This window comes from Molothrus ater, chromosome 4 (genome assembly GCF_012460135.2).
Source record: "Molothrus ater isolate BHLD 08-10-18 breed brown headed cowbird chromosome 4, BPBGC_Mater_1.1, whole genome shotgun sequence".
In the NCBI taxonomy this organism is placed as follows: domain Eukaryota; kingdom Metazoa; phylum Chordata; class Aves; order Passeriformes; family Icteridae; genus Molothrus; species Molothrus ater.
The window spans coordinates 63915172-63940063 of record NC_050481.2 but is presented as its reverse complement, the minus strand read 5'-3'; the positions used below and the strand labels follow the sequence as shown (position 1 = coordinate 63940063).

Genomic DNA, 24892 nt, shown 5'->3' with positions numbered 1-24892 from the left:
ATAGATATATATTTAACATATTAACACCTAAGGGCTTTCATCTCAAGTTTGCAGCAGGAGGATCCAGCAGGAGGACCTCGAAGCCTTGGCCCAGTGCCAGAGATTTGGCATCGGTGGCATGAGCAGCACCTGTGGGATGAGTTCTGTGACTGGAGTGCCCTGCTGGAGGGGTGCAGGCTCTCCAGGAGCAGAGGGCAGGGCAGGTGGGGCATGGCAGGGGCATGGCATTGTGTGCATTGTGTGTAATGCAGGGCTGGAATGCACAGAGCCTGGAGCTGGCAATGGCACAGGGAGAACCTCTGGGGAAGGACTAAGGGACAAACAAATTAATTTGGGATGCTGTCCCAGGAGGAGGAAAGTGAGGGGAGACCTCAGTGCAGTTACAACTTCCTCAGAGGGGAGGGGAGGGGCAGACACTGATCTCTGCTCTCTGGTGACAGTGACAGAAATGAGGGAATGGCCTGAAGCTGTGTCAGGGGAGGCTTTGTGTGGGATATTAGGAAAGGTTCTGCCCCCAGAGGGTGGCTGGGCACTGAGCAGGCTCCCCAGGGCAGTGGTCACAGCACCAGCCTGGCAGAGCTCAGGGGGTGTCTGGACAATGCTCTCATGCACATGGTGTCACTCCTGGGGACGGTGCTGAATGGGACCAGGAATTGATGATCCTTGTGGGTTCCTTCCAACTCAGGACGTTCCATTCAAGGATTTTGTTAAATGAAAACTTACTTATAACAACCTGACATATGAGAAAACCAAACTGCAGACTATTCCACCAAATATTCTTCATAATAATCCATTACTATGAAATGAATTATTTCTTATTAAAAAACAGACTTTAACTTTCAAGTATGTTAAGGTCACAATGAAAATTAAATTCCACTGCTAAGAACTGACTTGAAAAAATTACTAACCTGCCTTCTTGTATTTCTTATCATACTTCCCCAGCATTAAAGGAAAAAATAAATAAAGGAAAGGGATTTTTCTGTATGATTAAGTGAAAAGGCTCCTAGCACAAGAAAGAGACTTAATCCCCGAGTACAGAAACATCACAAAATAAATAATTTGCACGTATTGTTAATCTTGCTAACATGGGGCTACCATATCCACATGGAGAAAAGAAGGAAAATTGCAGCATATTTAAGTCATGAGACTATGTAAACAATTCAGACTACATAAACAATTCAGTGGCTGATACTAGAATCTATCCTTCTTTGCAACAGTAAAAAAAATAATTAAAATTTAGCCAATCACACTATAGCAGAGCTGACAGCAATCCTCTGATGGCACTGCTGAAGAGTGTGGCAGAACTGTAAAGCCCCTGACAGTCAGACACATCACATTACATTAATTCCTACATAACTGGGTCTGGTACAGTATCTTACTTCACAAAGGCTGAGAAAAGTCAGCCTTAAAATGACCTGGCTCCATTGTCCTCATTTAGCCTTCAAACACTCTGGGAATGACACCCCTGTGGCTCAGGCCCCTGCCAATACTCATTCAAGGTACCAATGTGCCAATTGTTAGCAATATAAAAACTATGATCAAGGGCAAATAATCATACATTAAGAAGAGAAAAATAATTTTATCTTTTGAAGCTGAGTGTTAGAAGACTCAAATACCTCTGAAATTAAGAACCTTCTATAGCTGAGTTCTTTTTCAGAAAGAAGACAATGTATTTTTAAATTTGAGTAAAACCTGTGACCAAAAGAAGAAACTGTTCTAATTGAAGTACAGATAAAATATTAATTTTGCTCCCCTGTTAGCACCTCATGTTTTATATGGATGACTAGCTCATCCACCAAAGGCAGTGGTTTTCCACAGGAGTTTGCATGCAATGATTGTGGTCATCATGAGCAGATGGTACAGCACAACCTTGCATCACAGCTCTTCAGCAACAACCTATGGCTACCCCAGCATGCACCATTTAACATAATATAATCACATCCCTTTTCACTGATAAAAAATTAATAGTGTTTTGTACAGAAAGATAAGTTCTCTTTTCATTATTTAGCAACTTGTCAATCCAGATTGAGTTTCACCCTTGTGCATTATTGATTACCACCTGTGTTGTCATTTCATGCTACATCAACTTTTGTTTATTTTTAAATATATATAATAAGAAAACTCAAATGTCACACACTGAAGAGCCTTTCCATTTCCCACTACAGAGAAATCAATGCATGCTCTGTGACAATTCACTCAGCTCAGTCATGTTTCTCTTCCACTCTGCAAATGTTACTAAGCAATTTGCAAACCCTGCAACAGCTTCACAGTTCTGTGTGATTGTGTTATGTTGGAAGTTTTGTTTGTTTGGAGTTAGATTTTTGCTGGTCTGCTGTTTTCATTTGTTTGGTTTTGTTTTGGTTGTTTGTGGGTTTTTGATTTGTTTGGGTTTTTTGTGTTCCTGTTGTTGGGGTCTTGTGGGGTTTTCTTAATTAAATAAAAAAGCAATACAGTAATCTGCCCACATACATGGTGGAAGCTGCTGTGAAGGACAGCTGGATGCCACCTCTCCATCAGGCTGAAATTGGTAACCACCTCCTAAAGTGACCCATTATCAAACACAATCACTTTGGTCAGACACAACACAGTGTCAGACAAAGAGCTTCCCCACTTCTAGACTTGTTTTATCCATCCATCTCCCTCTTCAGAAAGCAAATTACATTCCTAAGCTTTTAAGATACACAAAAAAACATATTTCAAAGATAAAGAGCATATATTTTCTTTTTGTGTTAAAGTTTTGATTCAACAAGGCCAAGAGCAAGGTCCCTCCCCATGTTGGGGAAATCTAGTGAAAGGTGTCCCCACCCATTGCAGGGGGCTGGAGCTGGGTGATATTTAAGGTTTCTTCCAACCCAAACTATCCTATGAGTGTGATGTTAGCATGTGACAAAGCAGATTCCCCAAGTATGCTCCCAGCAGCACTGTTCCTTTACTCCTTGTTTGCCATATTCAATTTATATCATCTTTATATGAATTTATATCATCCATACCCCAAAATAAGCTCCTTCAGCCTGGAACACATACTCCTTTATGGTGAGGACAAAGCTTTGTTTCCACTGACACTTGTATGTCAACTTATTTCATAGTGATGCTTTCAGTTGTTAAATTGAGCTTGAAGAAATATGGAGATAAGTGTGGTTGAAACACAGCATTTTTGACAAAATTCACCACATATTTTGTATTGCTACAGAAACTGAGACAGACAAGTGATAAAACACAACACTGAAACGTGATTAGCTTTCTCTGAGGGCTCCAACTCCTCAGCAACATTTACTTAGGCTACAGAGGCCAACAAAGTTCAGGTTGACAGGTGCCTCCTTCTCAGCAGTGTATGAGCAGTGACCCATACAGGAGGCAGTCCACCTAAAGACTGCATTTTAAAGCCTCATGTTACAGCAAACTGGAACTGCTAGAGCTGAATTGGAAACACTGGGCTGCCAGTTGCAGTAATTCAGGAGGTGCTTCCCAAGAAGGCAAACAGCAGGAAAGGAGTGAAGAACCAGGGTAATGTACTGCCAGTCAATGCAGTGTCCATCACTCCTAGCAGTGAGCCAGAAACAGTCATGTCTCACAAATATTCTCAATTCCCCATTTTACTGTGCTGTGGAACAGTGCAAAAGGACAGCACAGCCAGGAGAGTCTATGGCTTGCTCCAGGTCAGTGCCCTGATCGGGCAAATTCCTCCCTTGTGCACTTCAGCACATCAAGAGACACTGCTGAGACACAATCTGCAGGAATAATGCTGATAAAACCATGCTGGAGCTGACTCATGTGCTATTCTGAGACCTCACTAATGTACACAGAGAAATAATTCTCAGTGCACTGAAACAGAAAGCAAGAACTATGATCCTAAAAACATTCTCACCTGTTATGCACAGGTTTGTTACTGGTGAAGTCCTAACAAATCTCTGCTTTAGAAACAAAGGGGTTTTTTACTCTTTACTCTAAAACAAAACAAATGAACTTTTGTAATGTTTAACAATAAACCCAACTCCATTTAAATAGCCAACAAATTGGTTTGAACCAGTTTACCAAGTCAACTAACAAAATATTAATCAATGTGAAAACAGCAACGATCAAAGCAAATTAATTTAGAGAATGATAGTGAATGCATGAGTGAATAATTCAAAAGTGTACATGAGTTACCATCACTTCTTGTAAAATTCAATACTGTGGGATGTTGTGAAAAGCATAGGAAAGGACACCTAGTTATACCACTGATATAAAAATACTGCAATGATTTGTGTTGCAGGGAAAAAACCTCAGATGAACAAGCACTGCATATTACTGAAGACTCACTAATGCAGAGATGTTTTTCTCAAGGAAAAAAGAGTTTTCCCTCTAGAACCATCAATCAAGTTCAATAATCCAAAGTTTTACATTCTACCTACCTTTTGGTTTATTTAAGAAAAACTTAAAACAGCTTTTCATCATGCATCTCAGCACATTTTAGGTATTGTTAATCTTAACAGAAACCAGTAGAGAAGTGTTTTATTCTGTTGAATAGGTATTAATCACACAATAAATGCAAGATACTATATTGATAGATATGTTATGATTTCACAATATTTTACCACTGACAAACAGCAAAGCAAAATGAGGGATGGCATTTTTATAATAGGCTACCATAACTGGAAAACAGTGTTACATCACATTATTGTGAAAATGAAGTTTTGAAAACCATTCTCTTACTCATCTTACCACTCTTACTCATGGATTATGCTACTCAGCATCCTGCTGTACAGTCAACCCACAGCATTTGAAAACCCAGCTGCAAGATGTTCAGAAACTTTGAAAAGTTAATTTACTGTAAAAAGTGTGATTCTTATCAGCAGACAGTATTATGACAAAGCAGAAGACAACATTCAGAGTTGCAGTTCTTTACTAAGGAAGCATCAACAGGCTTGAAGACTGCAGCTCTCTGCACATCCACAATGCACCGTACCTTCAACTTGCCTTGACTAATTCTCCAGTTTTGTTAAGATAGAAAACTTAAAGTATGTCCACTATGAAGTGTCTCCTTTAGGCAGAGACCTTCTGGTTTGTCTGAGTCTGTTCACACACTACAGAAAACTTCAAGATCTTTGACAAAACTATCAGAAGTTCAAAGCAGACACAAAGATTTAAATCTTGGCTCCTCAGATATGGTTAAGAGCCAGCATCACACCCAACCTCTCTCCAAGAAGAATCACAGTTTGCAAGACTTGTTAGCATTTAAAAAAAATCACACTAATTTAAAGGCATTTCCTCTCTCTAATTGATAAAAATAAAATTCAAAACCATCATTTGTTAATCAGGCAGACACTATCAGTGAATGATATGAAAATAAGCAACCCAGGAACAATGAATTAATTTTAAAAACAGATGTCAAGATAGGACACAGAATTTTAGAAATTCTTGTCCCTAAAAAACACTAAAATCTGATAGAAACGCTATGCCTCTAAATTTCATGGAGATAAAAATTGGGAGTAATGTGGAGATCTTAAAACTACTGTTTCCATGGAAAAGCTAGCACAAAATAGAAAAAAAATCATGCAAAGACTGGGAGTCTGGTAAACTATGCTCTGTGGTCACAAAATACTTTTCAAAAGCATTGCTTGAAGAGTCAGAAAGTGCACATTTCTAAAAGAAAGGTCTCAGAATTGCATGATGGTTTTTGCAGACACCAGAGGCGATGCACAACGCAGCTGTTACCCTCCTTTTACATGCACAACCTTCCACCACAGTTCTGAGCCCTAGGGCTGGCTGTTGGTTCTCCATCATTCTCAAACCCCACCACACCTTAGGCTAAAACCAATTTTTCCTCCTACTGTGTGATATTTGATCAGTAAATACCTACATTTTGAGTCCTTATTAAAATACTGTTCCTTCTCTCATTTAGAAATTACAGGACAAATTATTAAAAGAAACCAAAAAACACTGCATTTACACAAAGTACTACAAAATAATGTAAGACCTAATTAAGCAAAGCCATTTTGACATGACATTTGACAGGGATCTGACCTATTCTACAGAACTTTTAAAGCAACAAATTACAAAAATAGCTACATAAAAAACCCCTCCATCTTTTCTTTCAGTTCTAGCAACAGATTGTTCTAGTAACAGCAATCTGTTTGGCAAATGGAATTACCAGACATCAGAAGATAATAAGAGTCACAAGGTAGTGAGTCATTACAGAACAAGCCAAGCAAACTGACCAAGGAGCAGTCAGAGTCTACATTTCCTGCACTCCTACAGGTGAAACATTGAGAGAAGCTTTTTTTTTTTTAATAGAACAGCTCTTCAGGTCTGCCTATACTACAGGAAACACATGATGAAGCCTGTGTGCCTGCAGGGAAACAGGGAATAAATTGTCACTGCCAAGGATAAAACCACCAAGGAGATTTGTCTTGCACAGTGATAGTGCTAACCTACCCTTAATATCAGAAAACCTTTCCTGCCAGTCTGGAAAGAATTTGAGTAGAAAGTTTGTGGAGCATCCACTACTAGTGGTTTTATAGAAGTCAGATAAATATTTGTGAAGTGTGGCTTGGGTACACCTGATCTGTCATACAGAAGACTGAAGTCTTCCCCTGAAGGCAACTTTCACATCTATTTTTTTTCACTCCAAGTCACAGCATTTTTAATTGTTAATAAACTTACAGCTTCCAGTTTGACAATCCCTAAAACTCACATTTTTCTGTAGGAACAATATAGTGAAATTGTGAAGATATTCAAAGTCAACAGAAGTACAAAAATTATTTCTGACAAAACAACACATTCACTGTCTACTCTTTCTCTGTAAGCACACTTCAAAAAGCTGCAATTTGGGAAATTTAGTTTTCTTGCAAGCAAACACAGAGCACTTGACTGTTTTTCTTTTCAACAAACTCAGCTAACCTAATGTGAACACTTCCTACAATGATCAGGGCACTTTTCTTGAAACTCATTGTAACATGATTAGCGATGAAATTTTTCCACATAATGAAGTTTAGTACATTTTATTAGGAGTAACAGGAAGAAATTTTAGCAAGGGTGAATCAAAATACATTCTTTACACTTAACTGCATCATATCTTACTTGCTGGAGATGTAAATGTCTATTTATTACTATGGTCCTTCCACTAAAAATTGTCCTGAGGTGACAGCAAACATTTACTTTTCATACAGAAATCCTCATACCACCTGAGCATCAGGTATTTTAGACTTGAACCTACTCCAGCTTAAATTGTATTTCTTGGTTGTGACTGGGAGAGTAAATATCAAAGCATTCATGTAAATATGAAGGGTACAAAAATGTAGATTCTTTCTACCTCTAAAAATTTGAATTACCTAAACACCACATAAACCTCTGAATGTAATTCATTTACTAATGAAAAACTCTGAGATTGATGAGGCATGAAAGCTGAGCAGCTACAAATGACATGCCTATTTTTTGCTGCTTGAAACTTTGAAACATTTCCATGCCCTGTAAGCTCTGTATGCTTATTTTATTGAAAGGAAACAAAATTGATAATGTGTATTCTTATTCAGGGAAAGCATCAACACTCTTAAATGAGATGTAGGAAATTTAATTTATGGATAGTATTTTCAAGAATATACCCTTTAAAGTAATGAAAGGCATGTATCTAACAAAGGTCTATTTTAAAAAGCTCTGATGTAAAAAACTAACTAATACCAAAAAATTAATGGAATACATTAAGTGCGCATAAAAATCCCAGTGAAATCAGGAAGTTGCCACTTTGATTACCTGACAGGAACGAAACTGGTTGACCAGCAGGGTACATCTCTGTGGGTCCTTTCTTCCATCCAAACTGTCCAGTTCAGCTGCCACTTGATTTAGTTCCTCATCAGCATAGTAGAACTGAGCAAGGAGCTGAGGGTCTGTTCTCTGCATTGGAGACATGGACAGTATCACATTAATATTGCAAAACAACCCAAACCAATCCCAAAAACTAAACCAACTTCAGCTAGTTGCATTTACTGTGATTTTTTGAACACTTAAGCCAGATAAGCAGTATAGCAGCATGGAAAATAATGATATTGAGATTATTTACACACACACACAAATTTTTTCTACTTCGAAGAAAAAAAAACTCTCAAAACACATCTCATATAATAAATCTGAGACATTATTCAGCTACCATTATCTCCAAAACCACCCTGGCATTCCCACTTCTTGTGGCATAATTATCTGGAGGAGCCAACAAGTGAATCAGAAGGTTGGTTTATTAAACAGAGGCAGACTTCAGCTCTAGGCAGAACAAGACAAAGTTGCTCTCCAAGTTAAAACAAACAAACTATACCCCCCAAACCTATCAAGCAATGGAATAATCTATCAGGCACCATGGTAACCTTTGCAGCATGGTCTGGTCAGAATCCTCCCTTTGAGCACCACAAGAATGAAGCCACAGGTGAGAAAGGTACTGAATCTGCCAGGGACCAAACAGATGCAAACACTTTGTAACACTAATAATAATATCACTAAACAAGGCATTACAGAGAGAAAATTATGTCACAAGCCTTTCAGGTGGCAAACAACAGAATCATCACAATGGATTTCTGGCCACATGAAAACAAAGTAACTATAATAATAAAGACCAAACAAATAAAGGAATGCCTCCTCAAAAGCACTGAGAAATACTAATAGTAAAGGTTTACACCATAAAAGGATTTTTTTGAACATTAACAGCTAGGAGTTCTGGTTCCAACATCTTAATTGTAAGCTGTCAAAAATCTACACTCTTGAATAATGTCTTCACTATAGCCCTGCTATAAAGGTGCCCAGGGAGAAGAATAAAGCTGGTGATATATGGTCAGGGAAACAAACAAAATTCAAAATGAATGATAATAAAAGGGAGAGCATGTAATTACTCTATTACTAAATTTTACATTGTTTAGTTCTAAATTTCTGTATTTATAGTCAAGCTTAGTAAAGCATTTCTTTAAGCATTCTCTACTCGATGATTTTATTATTTCTGATTTTTACCTTTTCCTTCAGCATTTATCCACAACCATTAAAACCCTCTAGACAATAAACAAAGATGCAGGAGTCTGTGTATGAAATTGTGACAAAGCATGACTACTGATTTTTAAGCATCTAAATTGCATTGCAGAAGCAAAATAAGGCAATTTATTAAGACTGGTCTCAGGCAAAACAAGTATGCCTGAGACACAGCTCCCACGTGGCTGATTTTTGCAACTGGAGGAACGGAAGTTTTAATTGAGTTCTCTCAACTGTGTTATGTTTGGTGTGGATTAGTAGTGTGATCTTTGATTAATTGTGTCAATCATATGTGGTCCCTGGCAAGATGAAACTGCATGAAACTCTAAACCTCTTCACAGGGGGCCACTTAAAGTGAATAAAACAAAAGTTTACTAATTCAATTTACTGCACTAAAAGTAACAGAAAATTAGGGATAGTGCCATGTTCAATGCCAATTTTTATTTTCAGTTTATGCAAAATATGGTTCAAACAATTTAATCCAAATTCCTTACTATTCTTTGGAAGAATAAGAATTAATAATTCCCATCCTTGGCTACTAAAATTAATGAAAACATCTCATGGAGAACCTACCACTTACCCTGGTAGTTTGTTTCAGGAAATCATCTCATTTAGCAACAAATTAATGCATCCAAGTTCTTGTTTTGATTTGCTGGACTTCACCAACACTGGTCATTTTGCCTTATTCAGCATTAGTTCTATTTGCCTATTTCTGTTTTCACTGACTGCAGTAACCCCTTTAACCATGTCACTGTGGGATGCACTTATGGCTTTGGGATTCCAGGGGAGAATTTTTGTTTAGTTGCACAGGGAGGTTTTTTGGATGTGGTGATATTGCTGTTATCATCGCAACAGCCTCTTCAGTATCAGCTCTCCAGGCAGGAATCTCATTGTGCAAGTACACCTTGTCTTCCTTCTGCCTAGTATCTCTTTATATTCCACATATTCAGCCCAACAAATGGCCCAGGTTATCCTGAGGATCTTTATTGCCAGCACAATGTACCACACCACTGGAGAACACTCTTCACAGATTTGAAACCATCACTTCATATATGGGTCAAAACTTACTATCCCCATTTGTATCCTGTACACAAACTATCATTCCAGTCAGTAGCAAAACAGGGATCAGTACACCACAAATTAAACAAAAAAAAACCTCCAACCAAACAAAATAACACATATTCAGCCTTGTTATATACTAATACACCATCCTTTTATTTTATGAAAGATCATTCACTGAATATTTATTTTAATGATTCTTACTTTCTAATAAATTCCACTCAACAGGTCAGATACCAAAATCAGAAGATGACTGCCTGTCATGCACCAAGTCAGTCTAAAACTGTCCATATGAAAAAGTTGCATTAACTATTTAACTGTTACATTCTGGCTTTACCCATCAAGTCTGACCAATTAACAGTGATCAGGATTAGGTTAGTTCAGTTTATTGCATAATGAATTCTGATCTGATTTTTCAAAAATGATTTAAATGGACTATAATTTAAGAGACCTTTTAGCTAGTTACACGTTATTAGATCAATAACAGGTCTGTAGAATTATTTACTGCATGTTATCAAAGAAAAGATGCTATTCTCACATCTTGTAAACAAGCTGGTAGACCAAAACCAGGAACTCTCCCTAAAAAACAGTGACAACTAACACAGAGGAAAAATTCTAGCACAGACTTCCCAACATGGGAAAGAGACCAAAAAATAAACTACCAACAAGAAGCCAGGGTGCCAACAGAACAATCTCAAACCACACAGTAATTCTGGAATGTAAGAATAATTTTGAAAATCATATTTACAGACACAAGGGTGGTTCTTAGGGACATGTCCCTTTTTGAAAGAAAATTGCAAGTACTTTTTGCACGACTTGTAACAGCAGCTTTCAAGTATCAATACCACCTCTTTTTGAGTAACATAACATGTGTCATCTTAGACCTGACAGCAGCCCATAATTTGAACACCAAAGGGAAAGTTTTCCCCAGGTTTCCGTGATCCTTAGTAGAGTACAGATCTTTGAAGTACAGATCTTGTTCAGGCTTTTTCTTCTAATGAGATTGCAACAGGAATGCAGCCACCACCACCACCACCAAAAGAAGACATGATGATCCCAAATAAGCCAAAGAACAGACAGAAGCAAGGGAACCATGCAAATGAGCAAGATCCCAGCTAGTGATGGCACTATCTTCTGAAGCCTGCCAGCTGTCCTCTGGAAAATAATATCCATCATTTCTGAGCTGCTGATCTAAAGTCTTCAGAACAACAGCTAAAACCCAACCTTCCTTAAAATAAATTCCATGGACTTGAAAAGCACCAGATCTCCCACTGTTCACTGGCACTCTTCCAGCACTAAGCATTTGCTTTTCTGCCACACACTCAGGAACCCTGACTTGATCCCTATGGAACAAAACTATAGAGAAAAGCAGCAATTATGTGCCTTTGCTGCTGGTAAATCCAGATTGCCTTTTGACATGGGAACAAAGCAAACCTACATCCACTGGGGTAACTTTTCAAGGAGCACTTGGTAAAAGGTGCATTTTACACAAATACATGTATTTTATTACACATTGCATGAAACCCCTCACAATCACAGGACAATATTTAGTGACAGAACATGTGCAATACTTTTTAACTGTCAGAACAGGATGTGCCTGGAAATGGGGGCTGTGCAAACACAGGGCAGCACCTTTCTGGAGTTAATTTTCCTGTTCAGGTCCATGGTGAACAACAAAACAAAGTGGAGAAACATGGAAGTGGGGTCAAGGAGTGGACAGGGCCAAGAGAGAGGGCTCAAGACTACCCAGGACCTAAAAGTGCTCCCTCACTCTTTTTGGGAATTCTCCATCAGTGCACTGTACATAGCCCATAGTGTGGCATGAGACTTGGAGAATCCCACCCAGGAAGGGATCCAGGCATTTCCAAGCCAGCTTGAATGTACATAACCTGACAAACTTTTGGTTTTATAGGTCCCCACTCCCAAAGGATCACATCAGTGAACAGGAGAACAGCAAAATAGTAATCAAGCCTCATCACCTGATCCACAGGTGGTGTCATCCTTCCTCTCAACTATCTGCTCTTACCCTTCTCTTTCTTTTCCTTACATATTTTGTGATATTTTTATACTTTTATAGCAGAGAAACAAAATGCCTAAGTACTTTCCACTGCAATTGAATTGTTTTAAAATAAACCTGCCTCATAAATACACCGGTCACTCAGTGTCTTTCCACTGTAATTCAGCCCAAGGATTTTATTAACAGGAATCTCAGTTAGCCTGCCTCAGAGGCAGCTCATAACAGTAGTGGTCTCTAATAAGAAAGATTCCAGTTGTTCTCAGTCTAAATCTGTTGCCTACTACATTTTCAGGGAAAGGAAAGAGGCACAGGATCCACCTCAAACTTTCCAATCCTCAAAATAAGTACTGCCATTATCAGACAGTCCCAAACATGAACCTACTGCATAGCACAGAAAATTTTTAAAAGGGACTTCCCAAGAGAAAGCACATTCCCTTTAGGATGAGAATTCATGGAAGCTATAGGTTAGAAACTCGCTTCTATCTGCAGTGTACAGAAAATAATGCTTCTCTATTGGAAAACAACTCTTTGTACCAGTTGGCAATGTGGTCTGTGCAAAAGGTAGAATTAGGCTTTAAAATTAAAATAAAGGCACTGATGAGCCCATTCAGTATTTTCAAAACTTACAAATGATGTTGCAAATAACTAGTTTTAAGCTAAAAATTTACCTAAGACCTACAAAACATTATCAGGAAAAAAAAATTGTTCAATAGTCACAGAAATTAGGCACAAAGTCCAAAGTTTACTTATCCCCATTATGAAAATGTACTTACAGCAACAGAAACTTAATCAATTGACAGCTTTTTACACCAGTCACAGTTGCAGTGTAGGTTTAACTGGGAGATGACAAATTCCAAAGACTGAAAGTACTTCTTAAAAAAGAGAGATCAGAAGGTTGCTACATCTGCTTATTTCTCACCTCACATGTAACCAAGTGTATTCACATCCTTCCTTTGGACAGGCACTTGGAATTTGTCATTAATTTCCAAATGCTGATAAATAGCAAGAAGAAACAATAATTCTCTAACAAGCAGGTGAGTCAAAAATTCTGGCATTTAACTGTCAGAAGGTTTAGCAGCAAAAATTTTTCTTCATACTAAATGAAAAAGGAACTGCTGTTTCAAGTACATAGTTGGGGGATTGTTTGGTCCTGGTTTTAGTTAGTTTGTGGTATTTTCCTTTTAGTCTACCATCTGAAGTGCTATCTGTTAAAGAAAAAAAGGAAAAAAAAAAATCCCTCAAGAGTCATATTTTGTACAATGTCATGAAGTCTTACCCTAGTGTTGCACATGCATAAAAAGAAAAAGGATTCAGAGATGAAGACAACAATTGGTAATTGATCACGAGGATATGTAAAAAAAAGGCACTGTGAAAAAAGCAACAGCCTGGTTAAAGCTTTGCCAGCTGCTCTGTGTTTATCTATAGAATATCATTACACAAGCAAGAAAGACAGGTGAACAGCTTGTTAACACAATAAAATGCTGGCAGCACCTTAAGCAAAAAGACAAACAAAACAAACAACCCCAGTGAGATAATGATTCATAGGACAACAAAAATCAGGTGGATAAATTTTCCCAATGTTCTCTACATTGGGTGTAATTCCAACCCCCCAAAAAGCAAAATTTTGTAATGGTTATGCTTAACTAGAGTACCAAACATCTGAGACTGCCATGCTGTGGGTTCTCACTCTTGATAGATCGAGTCAGTGTATGTAGTTTCTATTTTTGAGTGTTCATCATACTAATCTGGAAAAGCATGTGCTCAAATCCATATTTTCTGGGGGAAGCACAGCAGCATATGCTGAATACAAATTACTGAACCTTTTGGACATATATTCTGCAGAACAGGAGTGCTCTGCAGCTGAGCCACAGCCTTGATTTCTAGGAAAGAACAGGGACCCCAGAAGAGAAAGGGGTTTTGCTGTAGGGGAGCGATGGAGCAGCCACTTGTACCAAGTGAAGAGTGGGGAACCTTCGAGGTTGCCTTACCCATATTGCATCTGTTCTGCTCATGATGGCAACTGGTGAGTGACTTCCCTGTCTTTATCCTGACCCAAGAGCTTTTTCATCCTATTTTCTTCCCCTGACCTGTTGAGCTCTCCACAGGAGTGAAAGAACGGCTGGGTGGGCACCCAGCAGCCAGACAAGGCCAACCCACCCCTCTGAATTCGTCAAACACTTACCCAAAGCCTCCCCCAGCAGCTAATGTCTCAGAGTCTGACCTTAAGCTAATCAGATTTCACTCTCAGCTGTTGCAAGAACAATCAAGTTTAAAGAACAAATATTTACTTAGAAACAAATTCAGCTTGTCAGGATACATATCGAAATATACAAATCACTCCTAAATATTTTTTTCCTAAACGCTTTTATGCAGTTTGCTTCAAGATTTGTCTAGATTTTTGTATTTAAACATTACACTAAGCATCTCTTCAAACAAAATTGATCCTGCAGTGCTTTTAGTGATTTGTTACCTATCAAGAGACAAAGAGCCAATTTAGCTCCCTGGGCTTGCTGATTGATTATGTTCAATTCCAGATGTAAAGCCCCAGCTTGCACAGAGCAATCCTGTGGCATTTGCAAGTGGCACCCAGCAATTTGTCCTGCAGCAATGCAAACCATCCTGCACACTACATCTTAACTTACCACATTAGAGGACTTTCAACCCACTCTAGTTATGTTATACCATGTCAAATGGATGTGTCTAAATATTTATAACAACTCCTAAATATTTGGGCCAGTAATGACCTCTTAGACATGTCTAACATGTTAATTTCTCCTGAGTTATTATGTTGTTATAACCTTTTTTCCTTTCAGAACCAGACTTTTATTCTAAAAAAATCCAACTAAACCAAATAAATGAAAAAACCCAACAACCTCAAGCAACCTCTTTATGAAGTTAAAGGACTATTTTGAAGACTCTTTTTGGCTGTCACCTTTTAGCACACACATTCCTGAATCATTTTTTCCTTCTCAGGTCTATAGTACCAGTATTTTGGTCATGCTTAGCAGACCTGATAAAATATGAATTTTGCTTTGCTGTTCAGAACTAACTCATTTTGAACAAGATGCCATACATCGTTTTTTACTTCTAGATCATAACAAGAATATCTTAATCAGAACATAGACAAAGTCCCAACAAGAGGGAAAACTGACCCAGCAAGTTGAAGCCTGCTGACTGCAAAAGAGTTGCTCCACAGTCCTTCTCAGGTACTAACAGGCATAGCACATTCCTCAGTTTCTTCATGTTCAAAGCACATTTTTGGTTTTTTTTGGCTCAGCAAACTCAGGGTAAGTCTGAGGTGTTCCATATCATATTTTAATAAAAGCACCATCATCTGTGTAAAGCTGCTCATACATAATCTCATTTCCTTGTAGGAGACTTTCAATAAACTCAAGCTGAACACCTTGACAGATGTTTGGGATTTAACTACCTTGGCATCATATCAGTAGCACAATCAATCATTGCAACAAAAAGATTTCATCAAAACTTTGTTTCCAAGTGCATCTGTTCAAACCTGGTGATGAAAGAAACTGCTTGTACAGCCCTCAGCACAGAAACTTTTCCCAGCTTCTGCCTTCTGACAATAACTTCAAATGAATGTTTGCATAAGTAAATCTTTTGATCTTATTTCCAGTATTTCAGCTAAATCATATAAGCAGGTAGCTTTCCAAGTGCCATCGTCAGTCACACTGTTTCCTACTCAGTTTTCCAGGTAACAGCAAGGTTCAGTGATTGTTTGTCCCATGTTTAGCACAGCACCTATCTGTGCAGCTTCACCCATGTCAAACACTCCACACACAGTCCTCAATCTCAAGGATTTAAAACCATCTCTCTATGCAGAAAGACCCCACCTCCTTGTGGGCAGAGCCTACCTGAAGTTTTAGGGAACTTGTAGGGATTTCATTGCTTTTAATGACTTGATACTGTGATCAGTATCCTTTTTCCAAGCACACTTGAGCATGAATAGTGGCTTTGAAAATTACCAGAACATGAACAAAAAGAAAGGGAAAGGCACCAGACAGACAGACCAACAGCAGGACTACACAGAACTTTAAACCATGTTTAAAGTTCTGAGGCAGTCCAACAACAACAAAATATATTCAAGTACACAAAAAGCAGGTATTTGCTGAAGACAGGAAACTGGATGCTAGTGCATGGCACAAGGCTCCCATGCACCTCTGCTCCCACTCCCTGCTGAATTGATTTTTTTTTTTTTTGCTCAATTAGACATTCACAGGTCTTTTCAGACAATATCCTCAAGGTCTGTCCTTGGTCTCCTGGTCACGCAGAAAATCTCTCCTGGGAGACAAATGGGTTTGTACAGCTATTGCTGTTTTCTGTGCTAGCTCAGCACACAGTTTGAGTTTGACCAGTTCTCCTCATCAGCATTCATGTTGGATAAGCTCTATCAGTCTTCAGCTATTCTCCACCCCAAACTGCTCCTTTTAAATCAAGACACAGAATGCACAAAAACTAAGCAGAATTTAAAGGCAACTATGAATGCTTTTCATGCTTAATATGAACAGAATCCATTTATTGAGAGGAACAATAAAACAAAAATCCAAACAAAACAAAACACAAAAATACCCCAAACCCTCTAGTCAATCATATAAGTGATTCATACAAGGATTTAAAAATCACATATTGTTTCTTCTGGAAAGATCAAGCTCCTCTGACCTGGCTGCTGCCTCTTCAGGTACTTATAAAAACCTACATAATTATGGCACCACCTATTTAATGAATGGACACTTTTCCCACATTCTCAGCAACAGCTTTCAGAGAAGCTATTACATATACACTCTATTGCCTATTATCCTTTATTGACAGGCAATATTGCTTTCACATAACTGTTGGTTGTCCCCAAATGCATTCTGCAAACTTCTGGTTGCCAGGTATTTCTATAGAATGCTACATGGCAGAATAGACAAAGGCATTAATTGCAGAACTGATGCTAAAAGGAAATTCATTGCCAGTAATGCTTACTGTAATATTTACAATGCCTTGGAAGGAATATGATTGAAACTAGTTTTCCTTTACTGTATTTGATAATGCTATTGAAAAACAACATTACATTGGAGACACCACAAAAAGGAGAAATGGAGATACCACAAAAAGGAGAAATGTGATGTTTGAAAAACAAAGCTAGCTTAAGTAATGCAAAAATACCAGCTCATAAGTAAAAATTCACTTCTATTTCAATGTAAACAGCTGCTGCAGGCCTTTATTAGCAGACAATAGAAACCTTTATGCTCCAGCACAGCTGAATATCTTCTCTACCATCCCTGCACTCTGCAGGCTCTACACCCCAGTCAGGCTCCAGAAATGAACACTAACTAGGGACCATACCAAAATCACAGAAAGACTCAAGACACCTCACATGTAATGGGGCAAAGAACTCCAGTGCTTCCAAAACCTGAAGGAAGCACACCTGCTGGAGTAGCTTTAGCTTTTATTTCAATCACACAACAGCTCAAACTGTTCCATTGGTTTCACTGTGAATACTGCATTTGACACAAGGTTCAGCATAAATGCAGTCTTGGATCAAGGCTATTAATTTCTTTTCAGCTGCAAAACAGTGAATATTTTTCTCTAAGTAACATAAAATCCAAGTGTCAACGTTTCCTGACATTTCTGAAATCCAAGTTCCTAATCATTGCCATTAATTTCAAGACTGCTCTGAAAACAATCAGTAACAGTTGCATCCAGCCTGACTCCCAGAGTTTTCTGACCTACAGTCACACAACCACATCACTTACCTAAACCATGTCAATTTGCTCCAGAAAAGGCAAGAACAACCACAGGCATGCTCCCATTGCTCATTTTCCTGCTCTAGCCTCTCTGTTTTGTGTAACAAATGCAAAGTGAAGGTGAGAACCTGGAAGTACTTTCCCACAGTGCTCCTGCCTAAAGCAGACATGAATCTCTCCAGCCCAATCAGTATTTTGCTGTTCCATTCCAAGGTTCAAAGATGAGATCTCCAGATCCCTCTAGATCTGCCAGGAGCATAATGGTACAATTCTTCTGAAGGCAAGAGACACCAGTTAAAGCTTACTGAAATAAAATCTCTTTTTTGCCCCTTCTTGCTACCTTAGAGACAAACTGCCTTGCATCTGAATTTAGCTCCAGCTTTTTCTGTTTTGCTCTCTTCAGCAGTGGTTACACCACACCTGAGCCACAGCTCTGCTTTAATTTCCAAAATCCAGTGTGCATGACACAGGCAAGCCTGCAGACTGAAAATGCCTGCAGAGCTTCAGGGACTACCAATGATGATCTAAAAAAAATCTCAATGCATTATTAAACACAAACCTCCTGCTTTTAATACACATGACCCAAGGAACTGTGGAAAAATACTTAAAGGAGAGCCATATTTTACACTTGTGTTGCATCCTGCAAACACAGTCAAAGCAATTAATTGAAAAGTCTTACAGTAAAACGTTTTTGGTTATTCCTCCAAGCAGTTACTTCATCTAGTCAGGCAACAGTTTCCTCATGTACTGAATATTTTAAGATTTCTAATGCTATATTGCTTTTCCTCACCAAGTTATAGGTGAAATACAGCATTTGTTTTCAAAGAAAATGGAGTGAAGACTGACAGGGAGTTTTTTTTTAAACTGCATATATTCATACCTGTATATCATAACTCAAATTTTTTTTGCTATTTGTTTTCCTTGATATTTTTTCACATTATTTGTAATTATTAATGATATTCATAGAAAATCATTACAAGACAGGCTAAAAGAGAGCACATCCAATTAAAGGTTCTGGTCAGGAAGATACATTAACTTCAGAGATGATGTTATCACATCCCAAAATTGTGCTGTGAACACAAACACCATTCAAAACCATGACTAATATCCACAATCAAAGTATGTGTTGAGAGAAATTTTATTCATTTACTTTTTTGTTTATTTATTTGAAAGAAAAAAGGAAGTCCAGAATTTATCAACTGGAAATGACAGGCAGAAGAATATAACTTGGAACTCATGACGTCTGGGGATATGCATGTATTTTCAAGGGCCATCGAAGATTATTTATATTCAGCAAAACACAATTATGATTTTGAAATGGACTGAAAATAGAAATGTAAATCAAGTTGGCAGTGTATTTCTACTCTCCAAGCAGCTACTGCTTGATTGTTTGTGTTACTACCTACACCAGCCTAAGGACTAGTGAGGACCCAGTACAACCTGAGACAAATATGGGCATTACCTGTAGGGGGGTAGGTGGGTCTAATTACAGTAAGAAGGTAAAAGTACTGACTGATTACAACACAATGACTCATTAAGGGGACATGTATTTAGATATTAATTCCACATTCAGCAAAATAATCTGTCAAATTTATGGCACAAATTCCCAGGTTGTTTCAGAAAGACCAGTTTGAGACAGGCAGCTCCACATTTAAATTACACAAAATCCACATGTGTAACATCGTGATCACTGTTTAAGTTGTCACTGAATGCTGCAAGTGCTGCAATGAGGAAGACAATAAAAATCTGAAGTACAAGATACAAAAAAAGCAACAACTAAAAGCACTAAGACAAAGCCAAACTCAATACTAGTGTTGAGAACAGAGCAAACATAGGAAACAAAGATATAAATTGAAAAGATGGATTTATAAACCCAACACAAACTTTCCTCTTTGAAAGCATCTTGGAGTTCCATAGTAAATCCAGCCCTCCTCACTGGTGACTTCTGAGCATCAAAACCCAAAGCTAAATTCTCAAGCTGTGATGAATGCAGGGCTCCTGGCAAGACAAATCCCAAAGTGCCAGATCTTTTCAGTGGTGCCCAGGGACAGGACAAGCACTAATGGCCATAAAATAAAACACAACAAGTTTCAATCAACACGAGTCCGAACTTTACATTGAGGGTGGCAGGGCACTGAACAGGCTGCCCAGGGAGGTCATGGAGTCTCCCCTTCTCTAGACATTAAAAATCCACCTGAACACATTCCCATGTAACCTTCTCCAGGTACCCCTTGGCAGGGATGTTGGACTGGATCATCTCCAGAGATCCCTTCCAACTCTAAACTATTCTGTGATTCTGTAAATTAAATAATCTGAATTATGAAAATTACATTAATAGCCATTGTATATATGAAATTGTATTAGTAAAGGAAAACCTCAAGAAAGCTATGTAAGCTATTTTATTCCATAAAGGAAAAACTAAATTACCTGTGAAGTGAGACTTGCTAAATTACCAGAAGAGCTATTACAAACATCTTTATTTCCCATGAAATAATTTCATTATGCAAAATATGAAAAACCAGGAGACTGCTAGACTTCCTAATGATTATATATAATGTTCTTACCACAGGGTTGTTTGCACTTGTGAAGCACAGACATAGAGAACCTCCCAAACACCCCAAATTTCTGCAAAGGAGCTTAGTGAGGCTGTGCTCTGCAGTGTCGCATGAGTGACTCTGTTCTGCCCAGCTGGACCTGCACTCAGCCCAGAATGCCAGGTGGCCCAACAGAGCCTTGTGATTCCCAAAAGAGAACAAAAGGGAGAAATTTCTCTTACACACTTAATTTCTCTCTGAAGAAATAGTTGCATAAAAACATGTACAGCACTTAGAGCAAGATATACTGCAGGGAAAACATCGAAAAACCCCAACACTTAGAATTCACAAAGTTCCTTTTCTCTTCATTCTGCTCAGGCCAGCACTGATTCACAATTCCTCTGCACACACTGTCCTCTGCAACAGATGGGAAAACTCCCCAGCAGAGCAGTGTTATACACTTCATCAATTAACTGTAGAGGACAACATGACTCTCATACATTTAATTTTACATGCTGAGGAATTTATTCTGATTGCAGTGGATGACAGTCCAGCAAAGCCTTGCCTTAGTACCTCACCACAAGCATTGCTCAGTACAGGGGACTGCAGTTTGAAAACTGACACTGCCCTTATAACCAACCAACCCACTCAATCATGGGTTAACCCATGGGTTAACCTCCAAGAAACCCCACTATAACAAAATACCAGCACAAAAACTAACTGGATGACAGCAACTAGAGCAAATCACTTGAAATTAGAAAAGCAAACTCTTCACTCGTTCTCTGCAACATCCCAAAGTCTCTTTCATGCTGCCACAAGACAGATTCACTGATTTATATACAAGGGGAAAAAATTTGCTGGTTCCCATTGGAAAAGTTCACATAAAGCACCAAACTGACAGATTGAACTGATTTCTGATAATGAACTAATAAAACAGAATGCATGTTACAAAGCTGAAATAAAACTTCTTAATTCTTTGCTTATTCTACGTATCTCACATACACAAAACCAGTTATTTGCAACATCTACTTTTTCAGTGGCACCTTGAAAGAGTGGCAATAAAAACAATTCTGAACACATTTCAGGTGGACCTCAGTCACTAATATTCTTTTATATACTTTGAAGACATATGAAGAAACATTCTCAGTGAGAAATTTAAATGTCTAAGTTTCCTAAGGTGGTAGTTCATTGATTCACATTCCCACATGACTGACTGAGTCCTTTCAGAGGTTTCTAAACCCTTACCCAGCCTAAGCATTAACTCCACCTAGACTGGAATAACAAGCTCTGAGGATTTTTTTCCCATTCATAAAATCAGCACAGTTCCTAGCGGGAAAAGAGTCAAAAGTAGCAGTTTTTCAGTCTATTTCTCAAGTTTGTCTGTCAGCTTGTGCCAAGAAAAATTTCACTTAGGCATAAGCAGCCACAGCACCCCAGAAATAGGGAGGGAAAAAAGCATAATGCCAAAGAGTCCAGAGGAAAACCAAAGTTTGTTGGTTTTCAAATCACAGCCCATTCCCTGAGAACTGGGCATTAAGAATCTTCAGTTTTAATGAGTGCACACCTGTACAGGACAAAGCCCCACATGAGACTATGAAGACAAAGTAAAAAGACCAAATCCTGCAAAGACAGAGCATAAGCTGGAACCAACATACTGCAGACAGTGCCTTCAGAACTTTCCAGCTCTAGGCAGCAGATGGCTCAGCTATGCCAAAATACTTCTGAAGTACAAGATGTGTTCATTCATGGAAGCTCCTGTTACTTGATTTTCCCATTTGTCCTCTAGATCAGGCTGCTGAGGCAGCCCTCTGCTAACATGCTATTTCTCCTCAGAAAAACATTCTCAGACTGAAGGGGAAAAGCTGACATCATACCTGATGGCTCCAAAATTACACATGGATTAGCAGCCTTGGCTTATAAAATAAAAAACAAACCCAAACAAACAAGAAAGAAAACAAAACCAAAACAAAACCAACCAATCAAACAAAAAAAAAAACCCAACAAACTCACGTGGGAAAACAGGTCAAATGTAAAGAAGCAAAACAAATTTTAAGAAAGAACAGTAGTCATGTGCTAGGGGAGATGAGATGCACTGGTTTAGTTGGCCACTGCCATAAGCTTGCCCTGAAATCTCTGCACCAAGAGAGAAGCCAATGAACTGAGATCAAACCAATCAAGATGAAAACACTGGTGGGACACTGATACAGAGAGAAATGGCAGATATAGAGAAAAGAATCTCCTCAAAACTACATCTACTACTGGGGCAAAGTTTCTGTCAATTTTTTCCCAATAACTGATGGAAAAGCCTTGGATTAAAGCCATGTCCTGCCTGCAATACAGCTTCACTGAATATACTAAACCCATTCCAAAAAAACCTAATCCTTACTTGTATATTGGCAATACCTCATTCAAGACAACACCAATGCTCTTGCATCAAGCCAAAACCAACCAACAGTTTATGATTATTACTGTGAATTCGTCAAGAAACCAGTAATTACAACATATGTTGTTTTGATTATAAGAAAAGCAGAAAAGTGAAAAGGACACTTCCCATTCTGAGGAGAAAAAATAATCTCATCAGTGGAATTTAATTACTTGCTCTAAGTGTAAGTAGTTTTAGCAGTAACATATTGCAGGATGCATTCATTTGAGTGTATACACTGGTGGATTTATTTTTCCTAATGCCTTCAAATCACTGAGTCTACTGGACCTGATGGCAAAACTTACAGTGCAGCAAAGGAGGACTGAGAAGAGAAGAGAAATGTGAGCTCTCTAAGAGGAAAGAAAGCTTTTACATACATTCAAGTTTATTCTCTCAGTAGTCTGAATTTATCGCCTTAAAATCAACATCTAGTAAATTCTCATTAGAAATTACATTGCCATAAAATTATGTATTATTTCATTATATAAATTTCTGATCTGATAGCTGTAAAATAATTTTAGAGGATCAGATGACCCACTAGCCCATCACAGTTCACATCTGCACCAGCAGAAATTCAAATACAGCACTAGGGCAGTGAGACATTTCTGAGAATCTTGACATCTGCTTTCTAAACCCACAAAAAGCTGTTATGGTTATTTTGGCTCAGTTTAAAAACAAACTACTGAAGCTCTGCAGCATACTGGGGAAAAAATGTTAAAAGCTGGTTTATGTGCAAGAGCCTATTATAATGTAGCATTATACATAAGGTTCCCTAGTGACTGCTTCACACAGAAAAGGTTAAATTACTTAGAGAAACTGTTTTGCAAGATGCTAGGAAATGAATCCTGTTTCTTATTGTAAGCCATTGCCATTCAGATATCATACCACCCTACCAAGATAATATGAATCCATTTGCATATACCCAGGTGAAATTTTGTACAGAGTAATAAACTACAAAGAAATTTCAAAAAAATGCTAATTAGCTTCCACATCCAGCATTGCAGAACACAGTAATATAGTTCTGTCTAAGAAATTGCTGCATTCCTGTTCTTTCACCATTCTGCAGCATATGGATGAACAGCCAGGCTGAAGGCAGACTTTGACAGATTTACTGATTTATATACAAGGGGAAAAAAATTTTGCTGGTTGCCATTGGAAAAGTTCACATAAAGCACCAAACTGACAGATTGAACTGATTTCTGATAATGAACTAATAAAACAGAATGCATGTTAGAAAGCTGAAGTAAAACTTAACTCTTTGCTTATTCTATGTATCTCACATACACAAAACCAATTTTTTCCAACATCTACTTTTTCAGTGGCACCTTGAAAGAGTGGCAACAAAAACAATTCTGAACACATTTCAGGTTAACATGACAATAAAGTCTTAATTCCAAAACAAAGTGGGCATTCACAGGTTTTATACCACTGCTTGTAACTCTTATCTTCCATCTTTTGGCTATTGGCAAAACAACTAATTTCTCTCCAGCTTGGCAATAACCTCAGTAATTAGAGTTTTCAAAAAACTGCTGTGTCCTTTTCTACAGTTTAATAACTAACCTTAATTTAAAATTTATATTACTGTAGGCTTCATCATGATCTGGCTATGCTTCAGTGCTCCCAAATCATTCTGAGAAACCATCTCCAGTTTCAAGACTTAAACTTCACAGCAAATGTTAAAGAAAAAGCCAGAAGGAAGAGCCCCAAAAAAGAGAAGGCAAGAATCAGACTGGCTCAGCAGGCAGGATACCAGCTCCACACTGCTATTCCTCCCTTGCCCTTCTGCCACACTGGGTGAATTCCTTGTCTACACTGTTCAGGTGTTCAGTTGTGCTGTTTTTCTGTATGACCTGTAAATGTGAACTCTAAGAACATATTATCAGACCTAGTAAGGCATTTTGCTTTCAGAAGCTGCCTTCTGCTTGTAGGTACAGCCTTCACAACTATTTGTTGCAGAGCATCAATTACTTAGATTTGACTTCTCAGTCAAGTGACTGCAGACAAGTTACTATTTGAACATTCAACAATGAAGGAGAACAAGCCAGAAAAGACAACCTGGAATTGTCACCTCTTTTTACTGAAACTTCTCCAGAAAACAAACAAAAAATACAACATCCTACTCCACTAGCAT

The 24892-nt window shown here is 38.2% G+C and overlaps 1 protein-coding gene across 4 annotated transcripts in view; it reads right to left on the bottom strand.

The window, feature by feature from the left end:
• ZFYVE28 (zinc finger FYVE-type containing 28) overlaps positions 1-24892 on the bottom strand; it is a 146334-nt gene that overhangs the window by 72603 nt on the left and 48839 nt on the right. For all 4 annotated transcript variants that reach the window (XM_036382413.1, XM_036382414.1, XM_036382415.1 and 1 more), the window contains exon 2: positions 7729-7869. In XM_036382413.1, coding sequence (XP_036238306.1) covers positions 7729-7869 — 141 coding nt within the window. The remainder of the gene's footprint in view (positions 1-7728; positions 7870-24892) is intronic.